This window comes from Equus quagga, chromosome 11, assembly GCF_021613505.1.
Source record: "Equus quagga isolate Etosha38 chromosome 11, UCLA_HA_Equagga_1.0, whole genome shotgun sequence".
NCBI classification, from domain to species: Eukaryota; Metazoa; Chordata; class Mammalia; order Perissodactyla; family Equidae; genus Equus; species Equus quagga.
The window spans coordinates 46,756,552-46,771,574 of NC_060277.1; the positions used below are offsets into that span (position 1 = coordinate 46,756,552).

Below are 15,023 nucleotides of genomic sequence, written 5' to 3' on the forward strand. Positions count from 1 at the left end.
ACCAAGCCTCTGACAGACACGCGACGCCATTCTGATACTAGAATGTGGTTAATAACAGAAAGAAAAAAACCCCAACCAATCCAAATTAAACAAAGCCTGAAACCAATACAAAAAAATGTGCAGTGTGTATTTTGCAGGTTTAAGACAACTCAGGACAATAAAACAATGGACTATATATGTATATATCGATCTCTCTTAGGCACCATAATCAATATGAGCCAACAATATTTAAACTTGATTCAGGCCACATTCAGACATTTGCTCTTATTTACAAATATTTAAATTAAATACAACCTGAAATGTGTTGTTACATACAAAAAAAGAAAAACTATACAACTCAGAGCAATGTTTTAAATAATTACATTTACATTTAAACTAAATGGAACCGCTTGTGGTGCTCAAGTTTTTATCACCCCTTCCAGAAAATCTTTTTCTACCATCTCTTCTATTTTTTGCCTGGCTTTGCTGGAAGATGGTTTGTTGTTTTCCAGTTTCATGTCCTTATTAGGGAAGGTGTTGGAGTAGAGGATGGGGCTCCCTGAGTGTCCTACACATCGGCTGGTGACTTTGCTGTTGAAGACTTGGCTGAGTACGTTGAAGAATGGCAGGAGCTGCTCGATGCTGCGCACGGTGCAGATGGTGAGCAGCAAGTGCCCCGGCTCCCAACCCAACGTTCTCCGTGAGTTGTCTTCCTCTGTGTTTTTCTGCAGAAAACAAAAAGGGAATTGTTATTAACAGATGATGTACTACATGAGGAAACTTAACTCCTAAGAAATGAATACAAATGACGACGTGAAGTCTCCATTCCGGACTTCATTCCTTGCTTCTGAGGCCTTTTGGTGCCAGTTAAGTGTACACGGAGGGGTCTAACACCTTAGTAACATTTTCCAACTAGAATGCACAAGTAAGCTTAGTAGAATTAGTTTTGGATAGGGAGAGTCAAATATTACAAGTTCATGTGGTGCTTTGCATACCTCAAAAAGCTCCCAGATTTCTGGACTCCCACTAATGTAACCAAGGACTAGGTCACAAAATGACTACAGAAGAAGGCTAGGAGGGGACAAAGGGTCTCATACATTCCACAGTTAGTAATCAGTTAATTCCTTCTTAGCCTTATGGCTTAAACGTGCCACAAGATGGGAGCAAGGTGCAAAGTGAATCATTACTGTCAGCACAGAGAAGAGAAAGGATCCCTCAGAGACACCACTGTCTGCTTCTGTGCTGCGCTAAACAATATGGGGAGGAGAGCTGCGCCTGGAGTCAAAATAACTGGCTAGTGTCCTGCCTCTGCCATTGTCTTACTGTGTGGCATCCTTGGGCAAGCTACAGAACGGTTCCTCACTTATACAATGGGGAAATATAATCTATCTTGCAGCAGGGAAGTCAAAGGAGAATGTATGTGAAAACTGTCAGGTAAATATAAATGCAAGTAAAATAATTTGTGTACTAAGCGGCTAGTTTGAGCAGCCAACTAAACTATACGTAGTTGGAGACATCAGTCTACCTAGGGAACGTTATGAGAGAAGTGAAGATGTGTGAACCTGGGCAGAATCAAAGATATGAACACACACTGGGTAGAGATCATGAAGACAAACAATGAACTGGATAAAAACAGGAAGAAAATCATCAAGTGGGACTTAGGAAAAAGAATTACAATCTGTCATATTCGTTAACAATTTTGCTTTCTAAGAGTTTGCCTTCTAAGATCAGATGCTGCCAAGAAACTTTCACTGTTTACCTAGTATTTTAATATCACTAGTTTCCTAGTGGACAAAGCAGATGCACAATCCAGCTTATTTTCTTGTGTATGCTCACAAGGCTTGTTTGCTTACTTAAAAATAAAATCCTGAGAAAGGAAAATAGATTCAAGTTAAAACAAGACTAGGAGCAAACAAGAGAAGATCAGCCAGTTCTTTATGGCCAACAACAACAAAAAAGAAAAGCCATCACTTAGTTTATTTCTTAGCAGTTATTTAACCTCCAATCTAAATTACAGGATAGAGGAAACCATCTTCCTTTTCTTCACTGTAACAATGGCTTTAATGACAGTCCTGGGGCTACTTTCACATCACTCACTACCATGAACTGACTGACCATACCACCTTTAGTCCCCTAAGTCAAACTGCAATTCAGTAGTAATTAAAGGGCATACAGAGAGAAATTTATCCTGAAGGCAAATTTAGGATAATATGCTTGAACCCTCTACAGAGCTAGTTTCCAAATGTAGGAGAACTAAGGTGTAACCTTTTTATATCTTGTCGAGATGTACCTTTAAGAAAGAGACTTTGACTAAGCTCTCACCAAGAAGAGTGCCCTTGTTTCAGTGTTCTGCTCTTCTTGATCAGAACTACACCAGCTCCTCAATAATAAATAAAATTAAAAACTCAAACATGTTTCCATACAAATGATTTCTCCTTTCACTTCATCAATCTACATTTGAAGAAAGACTTCCTTCCTGTTTACCTCTCTTGTACTTGTTGAAATTCAGACCTGGTTTGTGTCTCAATATTTGGTCCAGATGTGGCAAATGTTTCTGCCATATCACAAGCATCAAAAAGCCACCCTCACCTGATGCTTGGCCATCTCCAATCCCTCCAAAATCACTGTCTTAAAGTCCTCCTCCTTGTCCTGTGGAAGGAAAGAGGAGAACTCATAGCCTTTGTTCCAGTGAGAAATATGCTTGGCCATGAAGACCTTGTTTAAAGTGTTTTGGATGGGAAAATGCTTTCCAATCAAAACTTTTCTTATTCTGTGGGACAAGTTTTGGGCAAAAGACTGTCATGTTTATCCCTTAGATAAGGGAGAAGTCTTATAAAAACACTTCTTACTAATGAGATGCAGGGATGACAGAAAGTACTTGTGCCTGGGGTCATACATAAAATCACACTGCTTCTGGATCTGTTGTCATGATTAGTTTTTCAAACCCTGTGATATCCAAGTGAAAGTACCCAAGTCCTATCCTAAGCTCTGGACCCAACTTTCGTTTCCATCTCTATCCTTTTACTTAGTCCCTAAAGAAACAACTTGATTTTAAATCAAGTTCTTTATATCCTTCAAGTACCACCTCCTTTTTAATCACTTTCGTCCATTCCATTTCTATAGTTTAAGGAATGTGGTTTAGGAGCTGCTGCCTGAATAGGTGACCCCATAAGACTGGAAAATTTCTAAGCTCTCAAAGCATATACTGCAAACTAGGACTCACAAAACCACCCAGGATCATCCCCAAATTGTACAATTTACTTTTGAAAATTTTTGAATGCAAAAGAAAAGATGATGAAACATTTCTAACAAAGGCCAACTGATGAACACACCAAATTCATTACTATTTTCTTGGACAAAGATCTCTAATTAATTAGCCTGATGCATACTGAAAGATATAAAGTATGAGATGATATAAATATATCTTACAAGTTTTATCTTCTTACACTTCACAAAAGTAAATTACAAATAAAAAGAAGAATGTAATACCTTTGCCCTTTTCCGAAGAAGTTTGGCTAGTCGTACTACATAAGGTTTAAACTCTCGTTGATGTATGCCCTGCCTTCTGACTTCCAAACCTGAATCATCTGAGGCTTCTGGAATAAAGGCCCATCGGTACCTACGTATAGAAGAATGATATCAACATTAGTAAGACAGACTGCCATCTAAGACAAGGCCACATAAACATAATAGAAAGATCATGACCCCACCATTTCTACAGATTCAAATGCCACCTGGAGTCACTTGTAGCCCTGTCACCTTGGGTTTGTTTCTTAACCTAAGCCTTTTCTTCATCAGTGAGATACTATTCACTACCTCATAGGGTTGTAATGAGTAAATGAATATGTAAACTTGTAAAGTACTCGTCACTATTATTTTCATGGGCACAAAGCAAGTAACTCAACAAAAGTTCCTGTCCTCATTTGTTAATAGGCAAAGCCTCCACTGTATGCTTGGCCAAATGTTCCCTAAATACACAGTAAGGGGGAGAAGAACTGAAAGAATTCTTTCATACTTTCCTTGTATTTTTGTTTTTATTTTTATCCTTAGGAAGTAAAATTAATATCTGACTATGGAAAAAATTCAAACAGTATAAAAGGGCATACCAAAGAAAGGCAGTCTCCCACCACAGGATCCATTAATATGGCCAGTTTCTTGTATATCCTTACAAAGTTTACGCATAAAACAGCACATATTCACACAGCCAATTCCAAACAAGACATGATTGCTGCTTATTTTGATTTAATTATATCTCTTGGAGATAATATCATATAAGACCCCATCCTTTTTAACAGTTACATAGTACTTCAGTGCTGGAAGGTACTGCTTCAACCAGTCTCCTAGATTGTCCCAATGTCTTTCTATTACAAATAGTGCCATAATGGATACCCTTATACAATGCTGATCTTGTGCACATCTGAGAGTACAGAGGCAGAATAAATCCTTGCATGTAGCAAAATTACTGGCTTACAGAGAATGTATATTTTGAATTTTGGTAAATTTAACCTCTTTGAAGAACTGGACAATATCAATGTACACTTCCAAGAAGAATAAGAATGCTTCTGTTGCTAAGGGTAAAAGGAAATACACTTTTAGATCTTAACATTCTGATGGTTATTTATCATTTTAATTGGAATTTCTCTTATGAGTATGGCTGAGTACCTTTTCCTATGTTGAGAAGCCATTCCTTTTCTATGAACTATTAACTCTGTGTCATTGGCCCATTTTTCTATTGGGCTATCAATTTTCATATATTAAGCAAGTTAGATTTTTGTCATTACACTGCAAATATCTTTTTCCAACTCATGGCTGCCTTTTAAACTTTATGATAGTTTTTAGTCACATGGAAGCTTTTTTATTGTATGTAAATTATCAAATATTTTGAACTTTTGAAATATATATCATGCTTAGATAGATATTACTCTTTCAAGATTATTAAATTCTCCATACTCTTCATAGATTTTTTTCTAAAAAGACAGTAGTTTTTAAAAAACTGTAGTTAATATTATGGCATATTTCATCCCTTTTCTAGTAACTGTATCTTGACAAGTAAAGAGGATAAACTCATTTTTTATCTCATCATAGAAGATAAAATGTCAATACCATGAGCAGTCTCAACTTTATTCCTCGAGCACTGAAGAGTATAGTTTGACACTTTTGTGAAGTAGCCTAATTAATTTTGGCCAATTTCCTACAATTCAGCTTAGTATCCTTTTCTGAATTCGTTCAAGAGTAACATCAATTTAACAGATACCCAACCACTGATATTCATCAAGAAGTAGATATATAAGGTTTTCAAATGCAAAAAAAAAAAAAAAATTAAAAGAACTAGAATTAATCTAAAAATAATTTCTAGTTCTTTCCATTAAATTTAATGAAAAGTAAGCTTGTGAAACAGCAGTTTTTAGAGATTTAAGCATGTTCAAATATAGAAAAAAGATTCTGGTATCTTACTCTTTATCCTATTATTATTGCATTCCAGAATAATAATATAACACAATACATTATATAAATACATATTTGATCATGTGGATAAATTCTCAAATTATCTGAGCTACATTTTGATAAAACAATCTTATATAGTTTGCCTATTATTTTAAAAATTTAAATATGAAAAACCATAATTAAATCTTTTTCAGCACTTATGAACAAGGTATTGTGAGAATTGTATTAACTTTCTCCCTATTCCCCCCTGCCATCTCTCTAGTTCAGTTCACTATCATCTGAATAAAATAGCCTGCTTGATTCCTGTCTTGCCCATCTCCCATCCTTTCTCCAAACTATACAGCCAAAGTAAACTTTCTAAAATGCAAGCCTGATGACATCACTTCATTCCTTACAATGCTTCAATGGCTTCCCACTGTTCTTAGGTTAAAGTCCAAATTCTCCAATATAGCTTACAAGGCCTTACATAATTTAGTCCCTTTCCAGCCTCTTCTGTCTACATTCTGCTCCAGCAATACTAATCTTTCAACACTTCCAACACATCAGGTCCACTCTAAACTCTAAGTCTTCACCCATGTGCTTCCCCCAACCCTGACTCTTCACCTCCTCAGCATAAAACTCCCCTCATGGCCCGCTCTGACCCTGAGCTAGGAGGGGTCTTTGCTGTGTCACCTCACAGCATCTGGCACATCAGCTATCAGAACATCCTATACTGGACTTGAAGCTGGTGAGTCATGTTCCCCAGTGCCTCACACCTGGTGGGTACTCAATTTGTTGACTGGTCTGTTAATCCTAATATCCATGGCAATCATTTATTTCTAGTAACTGTTGCCCCACTGCACCCCCCCCGCCAAAAGGATGACATTCTAATAAAAAATTCGGACAATTTCAACTTGCACAAAAAAACTTTTAAATTAGTCTTAGATGTCAATGATCAAAGCAAATACATTTCCAAAATATCCATTTAACATCCTTGCTTTTACTTACATTTGAAACTGAGGAAGATTTTCAGAGGGCAATGCCAGAGCCAAATCCAAAAATTTGCAAGCAGAGAGATAGAGGTTTAACCACCGCTGGCTGTTATATGAAGTAGAAAAGCCATTCCCTCCTGTATAGGTTGTCTCCAGCCCAGCCACAGAGGGGCCGGCAGTGCTGTAAGCAGGAGACAGTGCTGTCAGCAGCTATACATGTCTACTAAGAGCTAATTCCTGGAAACTCAAAGTGCCCGCTAATATTTTTCATAATCATTCTGATAAGTGTACTGGTAATTACCAAGCAAGGTCATGACTAAAGTAATTTTGCTGTTCTTCAAATAAAAAATTCACTTTTGTTCTTTAAATTTTAAGAACATAAAAATAGTACAGAATAACTTGTGTTACACTCAAGAAATATAAAAATACAATCTGTAAAACCAAGAGACCCCCACCCCCAAACTACTCAGTGTCCTTCTGCAAAGATGGAGGGGCAATTTCTATAATAAAAAGCACAGTTATTAGTAGAGGGGACTGTTTTTCATAAACCCTGCAGTGAAGAAGAATAAAGTATATTCAGGACACATGGTCTTAAAGGAACTTTTTCATTTATAAACTTTTTGTACAAAAATTCCTACATAAATAAACTATATTTGGTCATACATTAATAAACCATCTCTACTAAAAAGAATAAAATTATATAAACTGAGATCAATCTGGCAGATCTGGACATATGGATACCTTAGTTGTAGGTTGCTGGCTATAATAGGATTTGCTGCATGTTTTGGAGACAAGACCTACCAAAATCAAAATGGCTTACGGAGCTGAAAGAATATTATACTGCTTCAAACAAAATTTGAGAGGCCAACGGCCATGAATACTGATAGTTTAATCCAGTCTAAAATGCTTAAGGAGTAAGTGAAAATATATTATATCCAACATGATCTGTTAGCTAATAACAGGCTAACCATATAACGTATTCAGATAAAACACTTATCTATACTCTCCTAGTTGTAAAGTAACTTTCTGGATGATTTTAGGATACTAAACACTGACAAGAATATGTTGAAATGAATTACACATTACCGTGAAATATCTTCATCAGCGGTGAGTTCCTGTTCCATCAGTAAAAATACCTGGACCTGAAGACCGTGGAATAAATGTTAAATGTTTATTTAAACTGGGTATTTAATACTTCTTTCAAATTATCTTTAGGCTATATTTTCATTAATCTAAAAGCAAATTTTAGGATACAACTTGAGGATCTTTTTTTTTTTTTAAGATTTTCTTTTTCCTTTTTCTCCCAAAGCCCCCCAGTACATAGTTGTGTATTTTTAGTTGTGGGTCCTTCCAGTTGTGGCATGTGGGATGCCGCCTCAGCATGGCTTGATGAGCAGTGCCATGTCCGCGCCCAGGATTCGAACTGGTGAAACTCTGGGCCGTTGAAGCAGAGTACGTGATCTTAACCACTCAGCTACAGGGCCGGCCCCTGACTTGAGGATATTTATACCTAGTTTCTGAAGATAAAACTGCAATTGGCAGGGTTGAGATGAAGGTTATGGAACAAAGTTATGGTTATTAAAAAAAGGAAAAAAAATAAAGCAAATTTCTTTGTTGGGAAATTATAAATGCTGGGTTTCCAGAGTTATAGATTCCTTTCCCTTTCTTCTCTCATCTCCCTTTCCCCAACTCCCCAAATCATTCAGATGAGGGTGACAGCATGTGGTTTAGGGAGGGGAATGGATTAGTGTAGTGGGACATGGGAAGGTTTTATTGTTCAGGAATCACAAAGTCTTTATGAAAGTCTCTCTGAAGCAAGCTTAACTGGGGTAGGTGCTGCGCTTCAAGAGTGAGAACATGCCTGATGTGAGTCCATTTAAATCCAGCTAACTTGTCTCTAATCACTCTCGAGATGTACTCTAGAGGGACTGCTCAGGTGGGAGCCAGGCCTGGCAGCCATGACAAAGGCAACAATTTGGAGAAGAGGCTGAATTAAACCAGACCAGACGAAGTAATGATTCACAGGGAGCTAATATTTGGAATGTTGTGTATTTGGAAGTTAATGCTGTATGGAGATGGAATCTTACTTGTTTTACCATTTTCAATTGTAAAAATTGGCAGCAACAGGCTTAGAGCTCAGTTCTCTTCCAAGATTAGTTTTTATCCAGTTAGCATGTTGACACTAATCACACTGTTCTATAATTGAGAGTTATAACTTGACTGAGCTGAAATTAACTCACGAGTTCTGTAATCATGGTAGGCCAGAGCGAGGTAAGATGTTGTGGAGACATTCTCAAAAGTAACACTCTGAAAAACAGGAACACTTGGGAGTGAAGAGTTGGCACCTGGGGTAAACGGAGACTCTCAACCAATCTCTCTGAAAGAAATGCAGTATATTTTCAATATCTTAATAACTAGAATCATTCTAATATAAAGCTTTTCTATACAATTTAGTACTTCTCAAACTATCTGTGGTGAACGACCAACTTTTAAAAAAATTTTCAATCTGTTTCAGATTGATCCTTTTGTAAAATATAATAAAAAATGAATTACTAGAAAAATCAAATTGAAGAAAGATATATAAAATACAAATGCCGTTTTCTTATGACTAGATTCAACAGATTCTGTCAAATTGCTATAAAAGTCTAAAAATGTTTACTCTAAATTTCTGTACTTATCATGGATTGAATGGTCCATGGACCACTCTTTTGAGTAGCACTTAGCCAACTTTAAAAAAACTCACAGGACAAATAGTGTGCATGCTGTATATCTGACATAAGGTATGAAGGGTTAGGAAAGGAGTCACTTATCTTCTGAGAGAGAAAAATAATCTCACTAAAGAGATGACAGCTGTCCTTGCCAACCCAGTCCCCATGGTGGCTGTGGAGGCTGGTGGCTGCACAAGCACAGACTCGAGCAGCAAGCAGCCAACAACTCTGCCCCGGGGCAAATTCATCCCCACTGGGGAGCTATTTGGTGGCATAGGGTGATGATGAGTGCACCCATATCCTTCAGGACTCTGAGGGCCACTAACCCATTTGATGAGGGTTATCAAAAACCTTATACTCTCCTCCCCCTGACCCCAGACTACAGCTGTCCAAATGTTACTTCTAGCCAAAATTTCCTGGCTCCGCCTATATTTTGGTCTTCTCCTTAAAGGTACAGAACTCTTTATCCACAATAAAAAAAAAATGCTAACATGCCTGCCTGTGGCAAAATAGTCTTATACTTCATCCTCAAACATGAATTCCTAGGAAATTGAACCAAACAATTGGATGGAGACCAGATTTAGGCAAGTTCTACAAACTCAAAGTTTGATTTCTTTTACGTATTGGTGATAGTTTTTGTCGTTTCAGTAGAATAAATTTTTAATTCTATAACATTCTCCATCTACCTACACTTGGTATATTTCACTCCAACTTAGAACTTAAGCAAAGTATTTCCTAAGGAACAAAACACCCCTATAGTTTGGAAGATAGAGAAAATAGTTTTTCACTATTTACCTTGTATATCTGGAAGATATTTCTGGTACTGGTCAATTTCACTGCTAAAAATAGCAAAAGCTAATCTTTTGAGAAGCATGGCTCTCTGCTCTAGCTCCACATCACGGTTTGCAAAGAGATTAAGTGAACTGCTTTGAGCCACAGCTACACGAGCTACAAAAAAAAACCAAGCGAGAGAGGTTGTGATTCAGTCATCTAGTCATTTGAAAAAAGATCACTCTGTTATTTGTTTTTTAAAAATGTTTAGATCGTCCATCACATCCAAGAGCGAGAGGAACTTAGGCTAGAGGACTTGGGGCTCCTCCCTGGGGCAGAAGGACTGACAGACAGATCCAGCATACAAGCCAGAAGACCAATGGTTAGGAATTGTGATATGGAGAGAGAAAAATTTAGAACTGGAGAATTCAAAAGATAAAAATCACTAAGAATGCCATTTTATAAAACCCTTTAATATCTTACGCCATCTGCCTAAATCCTACTCATTACCTAAAAAATAATTTCTGGCCTGGCCTACCCAGCTCTCCTTCCTTGGGCTTGTCCCTCACCCTCAGCTCACTCTTCTGTAGCCGCATTGTCTTATTTGCTGCTCCCTGAACTCACCAAGCTTGTTCCCACTCCAAGACCTTTATAACTTTTGTTCACTTTGCTTAGAATACTGTGTTCCTAGGCCTTCTCGTGGTTGGCTTTACTTTCATCTCAAATATGAGCTCTTCAGCCGTTATTTAAAATCTATTGCATCGCCCTACTTCCTTTACAACTTCTTACTTACTCCCTGAAATACTCTTATTTATTTGATTAATGTTAGCATCATGTCTGGCCCATTTTTGTCTTTTAATAAATATTTGCTGAACGGATGAATCTGAACCTTAAAACAACTTTGTTAAGATTAGAGAAGAGAGAATATTTTCCAGATGGAGAAACTGCAGTTTTGTTAAAGAACTTCCACAGACTCACCCAATTTCACTGCTATTTGGAGTTATTAGCTTAATAACTTTCAAACTTAAAAAAAAAAATTAAGAAAACCTTTTTTTCAGATGAAATACTGTTAGGAACGCTAATATACAAAGCCAGTTATGATGGGAGGAGGGGGTGGAGAACGATTCTCTTTCTTCCTTCAGAGGAGATATACAGATCCCCAGGATTTAGAGTAACTTGTCCCATAGGTTGGATCCAACCGTATTTCCCTGCCTCCCCACCTGTCAGTCTTTCATTTATTCAATAATTACTTACTGAGTGTTTACTATGTGCCAGGTGCTATGCTGTGTGCTAGGGAAACGATTTAGAGACAAATTAGACATGGCCAAAAAGTTTTACTTATTATTTATCACTATGTTGTCCTCTAACTTTTAACATTATATTCTTATAGGGTACTAAATATAACTTAACAAAGAGCTAATTCAGTAGTTTCTAGAAAAGAGCAAAGTAAATAATAAGAATGGATCATGTACAGGAAAGACACTGCTTAGGTTGTCATCCCACAATACTCACTCATCAAATCTCTAAATGTTGTCTTATCATGTGTCATCAGATTGTCCATAATTGCTCTCCAACTGAAATAGATAAGGATTATGAAATGTAATTAAGATTTTATTGTTGTTGTTATTGTTAAAAAACAGTGCTCTACTTTGCAGGATAGTAGTTGATTTCAACAGGCTTTATGAGATGCACTATCATGTTAAATAAAAGCGAGACAAGGACTTACTGATTAACACACGAGGCGTCCATCTGAAAGAAACTGGGGTCCATAAAGAGGTCAAAAGCTTCTTTTTTCCAAGCTCTCCGAGTGTACTGATACCCACTAAGACTGCTAAGCAGCTGGACACAGGCTCGATAACTAGGGGCATTATGTGCACTAGGAGGAAGGAAAACCACCTTAACCTGTAAGTTATAATTTTAATCATCATAGTAAGTTATTCATAACTGTTCACATTTACCTAAAATAATAAAATTTTAATCAAAATTAATGAAAATGAAATAATTTACCTAAAATAATTTACCTAATGATAGGAAACAGCACCATCAGAGAAATGTTTTTTATTTTTAATCATTATAATTCAAGGTAAAAATAATGTCATTTTGTGGTAATTCAAAAATGGAAACAAAGGAACACAATTTGTTTCTAACAGGCTAAGAATTAACTAAGAAATCTACTTAAATGATAATAGTACCTGTGATTTCGGAGGTAGGGCACAACATAATGCATAATATTTACAAGTAAAGGAATAACCCGTTCTTTTTCATCACTATAGAAAACCATATCCAAAAGATGAGCCAAAACCTAAAAAACATAAGAAGTGAAACAGAGAATAATCTAATGGCTAAAACTGACAGTATTCAGAAGTGGTTTTCAGTTTGTAAGAAAACCAAGAATACCTTAAAATTAGAAAAATCTAAAATCAGATCTAAGCCATTCTTATATGAATGATTTCTGCCACTATTTGCTTTCTTATCCATTTTAACTATAGAATATGAATATGGGCAAATTTTACAACTCTCAACCAAGATAGAGAAGTATAGAAAAAGAGAGGTCAAGAACTTTCTAATGTGACAGTGAGTAAACAGCAAATTTAAGACTAGAAACTCAGTGTAGTCACGTGCTGAATAACGACGTTTTGGTCAACAATAGACCGCATATACGGCAGTGCTCCCATAAGGTTAGTGCCGTATCGCCTAGATATGTAATAGACTATACCTTCTAGGCTAGTGTAGTGCACTCTATGACGTTCGCACAATGACAAAATCACCTAACGGTGCACTTCTCAGAAGCTATCCCCGTTGTTAAGCGATGTATGACTGTATTCTCTTTCCATGACTTGGTTAAAAAGGGGCTGGGAAAAAACCAGCCAAATGAGCTGAGCTCCTCTAGTCCCAACTCTGTCAATTAGTAGCTATTTGGCCTTAGCAGTATTGTTCGAATCTTTGTGAGGCTCAGTATCCACATCTGAAAAGGGGAAACAGATACGACCTGCAAGGCAGTGTACCAGAGTCCACAAAAGAACATGTCCGAGGATGTATATAAAAATGTTTGGTACACTGTAAACTACTTCACAGTGGCAAGCATCATGATCCCATCTCCACCCCTCCCTACCATACTATGATACAAAAGCACCTACCTTTTTAAAAAAGGCACACTCTAAAAAAATAGCGCATGGGGAGGTGAGCAGTATCTAAAGTTATTATCACTAATATTTAACAAACTCACCCACATACAAATACAAATCCACATACATTTGTTTATTCTAAATAGTGATTTCTAGAAGTACAAAATGGTTTTTCAAATTAAAAACTCGTCTATAAGAATTACTTGCTAATCTTTAATTGTGAAACTGTTTACTTGAATGTTCACAAAAAAACTTGATAATATTTACCTCAGAGAGTAACGTCAGTGCATGAACACTATATACAGAAGGAGTTATGTTTGAGGTTTCCATTGCAGGTGATAACATATCTAAATAAGAGAAAAGACAGGTAAAGTAAAGCTAGAGTTAGGTCTTTTCCCACTGATAAAAGCCACCCACTAAACATGAGCAAAGGGACGATTTTACGGTAGTTACAGTGCTAGCTGTAATGATTTCTTAGTGAGAATATGCCTACAAATATAAACCTACATGTTTGAGACCAATACCTTCAACATCAGATTCCAAATTGGTTCCATCCACCATTATTTTGGGAGACGGCTTAACTTCAAGATTTCGTCGCAGCCATGTCGTCTGTTCCAAAGAAGAACCAGCAATTGCACCGATTGCATCCACTATTTTATGAGTCACATCCTAAAGAAACAAGGAAAAATGTATGTATGTGTACACACACCCCCCACACACAGCTTCACAGATGATCTTATCTGACCTTATCATTTTAGAGTCAAGGGCACTGAGTAACACACTTTTGGCAATAGCCCTCAATTCAGAATGCCTTACCTGAAGGTCTCTTTGGTCTTTTTTATTTTCCAAACTAGGGTTTTTCATAATAAACTCATTCAGAACCCTAAAAAGGCCAAAGAGAAAAATAAATAGGACATATTAGTCTAAAGAAAATAAAATGATGGGGGCCGGCCCGGTGGTGCAGAGGTTAAGTGCGCACGTTCCGCTTTGGCGGCCTGGGGTTCACCAGTTTGGATCCTGGGTGCAGACATGGCACCGCTTGGCAAGCCATACTGTGGTAGGCATCCCACATATAAAGGAGAGGAAGATGGGCATGGATGTTAGCTCAGGGCCAGTCTTCCTCAGCGAAAAGCGGAGGATTGGCAGCAGTTAGCTCAGCGCTAATCTTCCTCAAAAAAAAAAAAAAGAAAAGAAAAGGAAAGAAAGAAAATGATGCAATCTAATTTCTCACAGTGAGCAAGTGGCTTTGTGGCCTCAATTTCTATTTTATATATTTATCGAATATATATGGACATCATATGACGCAGCTGAAATACATAAACATATACATAAAAAGACATGTACAAGGATGTCTATAATGGCATTATTTGCAAAAGCCCCAAACTGGAAAGAACTCAAATGTCCAGCACCAGAAGAGAGAAACTGTGGCATAGTCATACAACGAAATATTAAACAGCAATGAAAATAAATTATGGTTATGTGAAATTACACTGATGAATCTTACAAACATATGTTGTGTGAAAGAAGACATATGAGACACAAAATAAAATATTGATATATATTTATAGTTCAGAAACAAGGCAAAATTTATCTGTGGTGTTAGAAGTCAGAACAGTAGTTCTCTCTGGGGAGAAGGCAAAGGACAATAATTGGGAGGGGATCTGAGGGGACATATGGTCTTTTATTTCTTAATTTAGGTTTGTGACTATAACTTGTGGAATTGTGTACTGATAATTTGTATGTTTTTCTGTGTTTTATATATCAACAAAAAAGTTTAAGAAAACCCCAAACCCTACCAATGTTAAATTGTAACACAGAAATGGTTTCTTACTGAGTGTGTGTGTATATATATAATAGATTAAAAATACTTTATGAATGAGAAAAACTTTCCATTTCCATTGTTTGCTAAAATTCCACTCAATATTTCCTCGACTTGATTTTATTAAGATAAATTATATGCATAATTATTTCCAAACTAATATGTAAGTGATAGTGAAGAGAAATCTTCATATCGATTTCTATTT

General features: G+C 36.7%; 1 protein-coding gene across 7 annotated transcripts in view; it reads right to left on the bottom strand.

The window, feature by feature from the left end:
• Window positions 1-101: 101 nt before the first annotated feature.
• Window positions 102-15,023, bottom strand: part of DOP1A (DOP1 leucine zipper like protein A) — a 90,928-nt gene continuing 76,006 nt past the window's right edge. For 6 of the 7 annotated variants that reach the window (XM_046674718.1, XM_046674723.1, XM_046674717.1 and 3 more), the window contains 13 exons: window positions 13,816-13,882; window positions 13,524-13,668; window positions 13,267-13,346; window positions 12,067-12,176; window positions 11,601-11,750; window positions 11,387-11,448; window positions 9,899-10,051; window positions 8,636-8,772; window positions 7,482-7,537; window positions 6,412-6,576; window positions 3,469-3,598; window positions 2,569-2,628; window positions 102-704 (listed from right to left, as the gene is read on the bottom strand). In XM_046674718.1, the coding sequence (XP_046530674.1) occupies window positions 399-704; window positions 2,569-2,628; window positions 3,469-3,598; window positions 6,412-6,576; window positions 7,482-7,537; window positions 8,636-8,772; window positions 9,899-10,051; window positions 11,387-11,448; window positions 11,601-11,750; window positions 12,067-12,176; window positions 13,267-13,346; window positions 13,524-13,668; window positions 13,816-13,882 (1,621 nt within the window). In that variant the 3' untranslated portion in view covers window positions 102-398. The remainder of the gene's footprint in view (window positions 705-2,568; window positions 2,629-3,468; window positions 3,599-6,411; window positions 6,577-7,481; window positions 7,538-8,635; window positions 8,773-9,898; window positions 10,052-11,386; window positions 11,449-11,600; window positions 11,751-12,066; window positions 12,177-13,266; window positions 13,347-13,523; window positions 13,669-13,815; window positions 13,883-15,023) is intronic. The other variant, XM_046674722.1, reaches the window with a different exon arrangement.